The sequence below is a fragment of the Aptenodytes forsteri genome, unplaced genomic scaffold (assembly GCF_000699145.1).
Source record: "Aptenodytes forsteri isolate BGI_AS27 unplaced genomic scaffold, ASM69914v1 Scaffold166, whole genome shotgun sequence".
Lineage (NCBI taxonomy): Eukaryota > Metazoa > Chordata > Aves > Sphenisciformes > Spheniscidae > Aptenodytes > Aptenodytes forsteri.
Genome location: NW_008796110.1, coordinates 4,200,082 through 4,200,607, shown reverse-complemented (window position 1 = coordinate 4,200,607; position 526 = coordinate 4,200,082). Strand labels below are relative to the sequence as shown.

The window sequence follows — 526 nt, the reverse complement described above, 5'->3', positions numbered from 1 at the left end:
CCCCGGAGCCGGGAGGGAAGCGGCGCGTCCCCTCGGTTCCCCCGGGCTCCGTGAGGCGCTGAGCCCTGCCGGGGTGCCGCGGGGGTCTGGCTGAGCTGTAGGTCCGACCCGCTGCTTTGCTTTTTACAAGTGCAGTCGTCCGTTCAGAGGATGACTTCAGTAATCCGAGATGTGCGAAAGACTCCCTTCCCCTCTCAGCCGCCTTCAAAGGCGCACGGTGGGACAAGTGCCGCCGGCCTGAACTTTAAGGCCAGACCTGCTGGTTGCAAACACCCCCGAGAGGGACAGCCCGGGGGGGGGGCGGGACCGCCGCCTGCAAAAGGATATCCCTCTCCTGGATGTAACGCTTTAGGCACGACTATAACCACCGCGTCTCGCTCCTTCCCACGCAGCCAAAACCCAGGGAGGGCTCCAGGTGCTGTAAAACCCGGGCAAGAGCAGGGGTGCCCCGCGAGACCAAACCACCCGTTTGCGAGAGCTCCGCTCCGGAGCGGCCCCGCAGACGTGACCGCCAGGTCCCCCGAGA

At 65.8% G+C, this 526-nt stretch overlaps 1 protein-coding gene across 1 annotated transcript in view; it reads right to left on the bottom strand.

The window, feature by feature from the left end:
* Positions 1 to 204: 204 nt before the first annotated feature.
* FEZF1 (FEZ family zinc finger 1) overlaps positions 205 to 526 on the bottom strand; it is a 3,927-nt gene continuing 3,605 nt past the window's right edge. The window contains exon 5 of the mRNA XM_009286868.1: positions 205 to 313. Within this exon, the coding sequence (XP_009285143.1) occupies positions 205 to 313 (109 nt within the window). The remainder of the gene's footprint in view (positions 314 to 526) is intronic.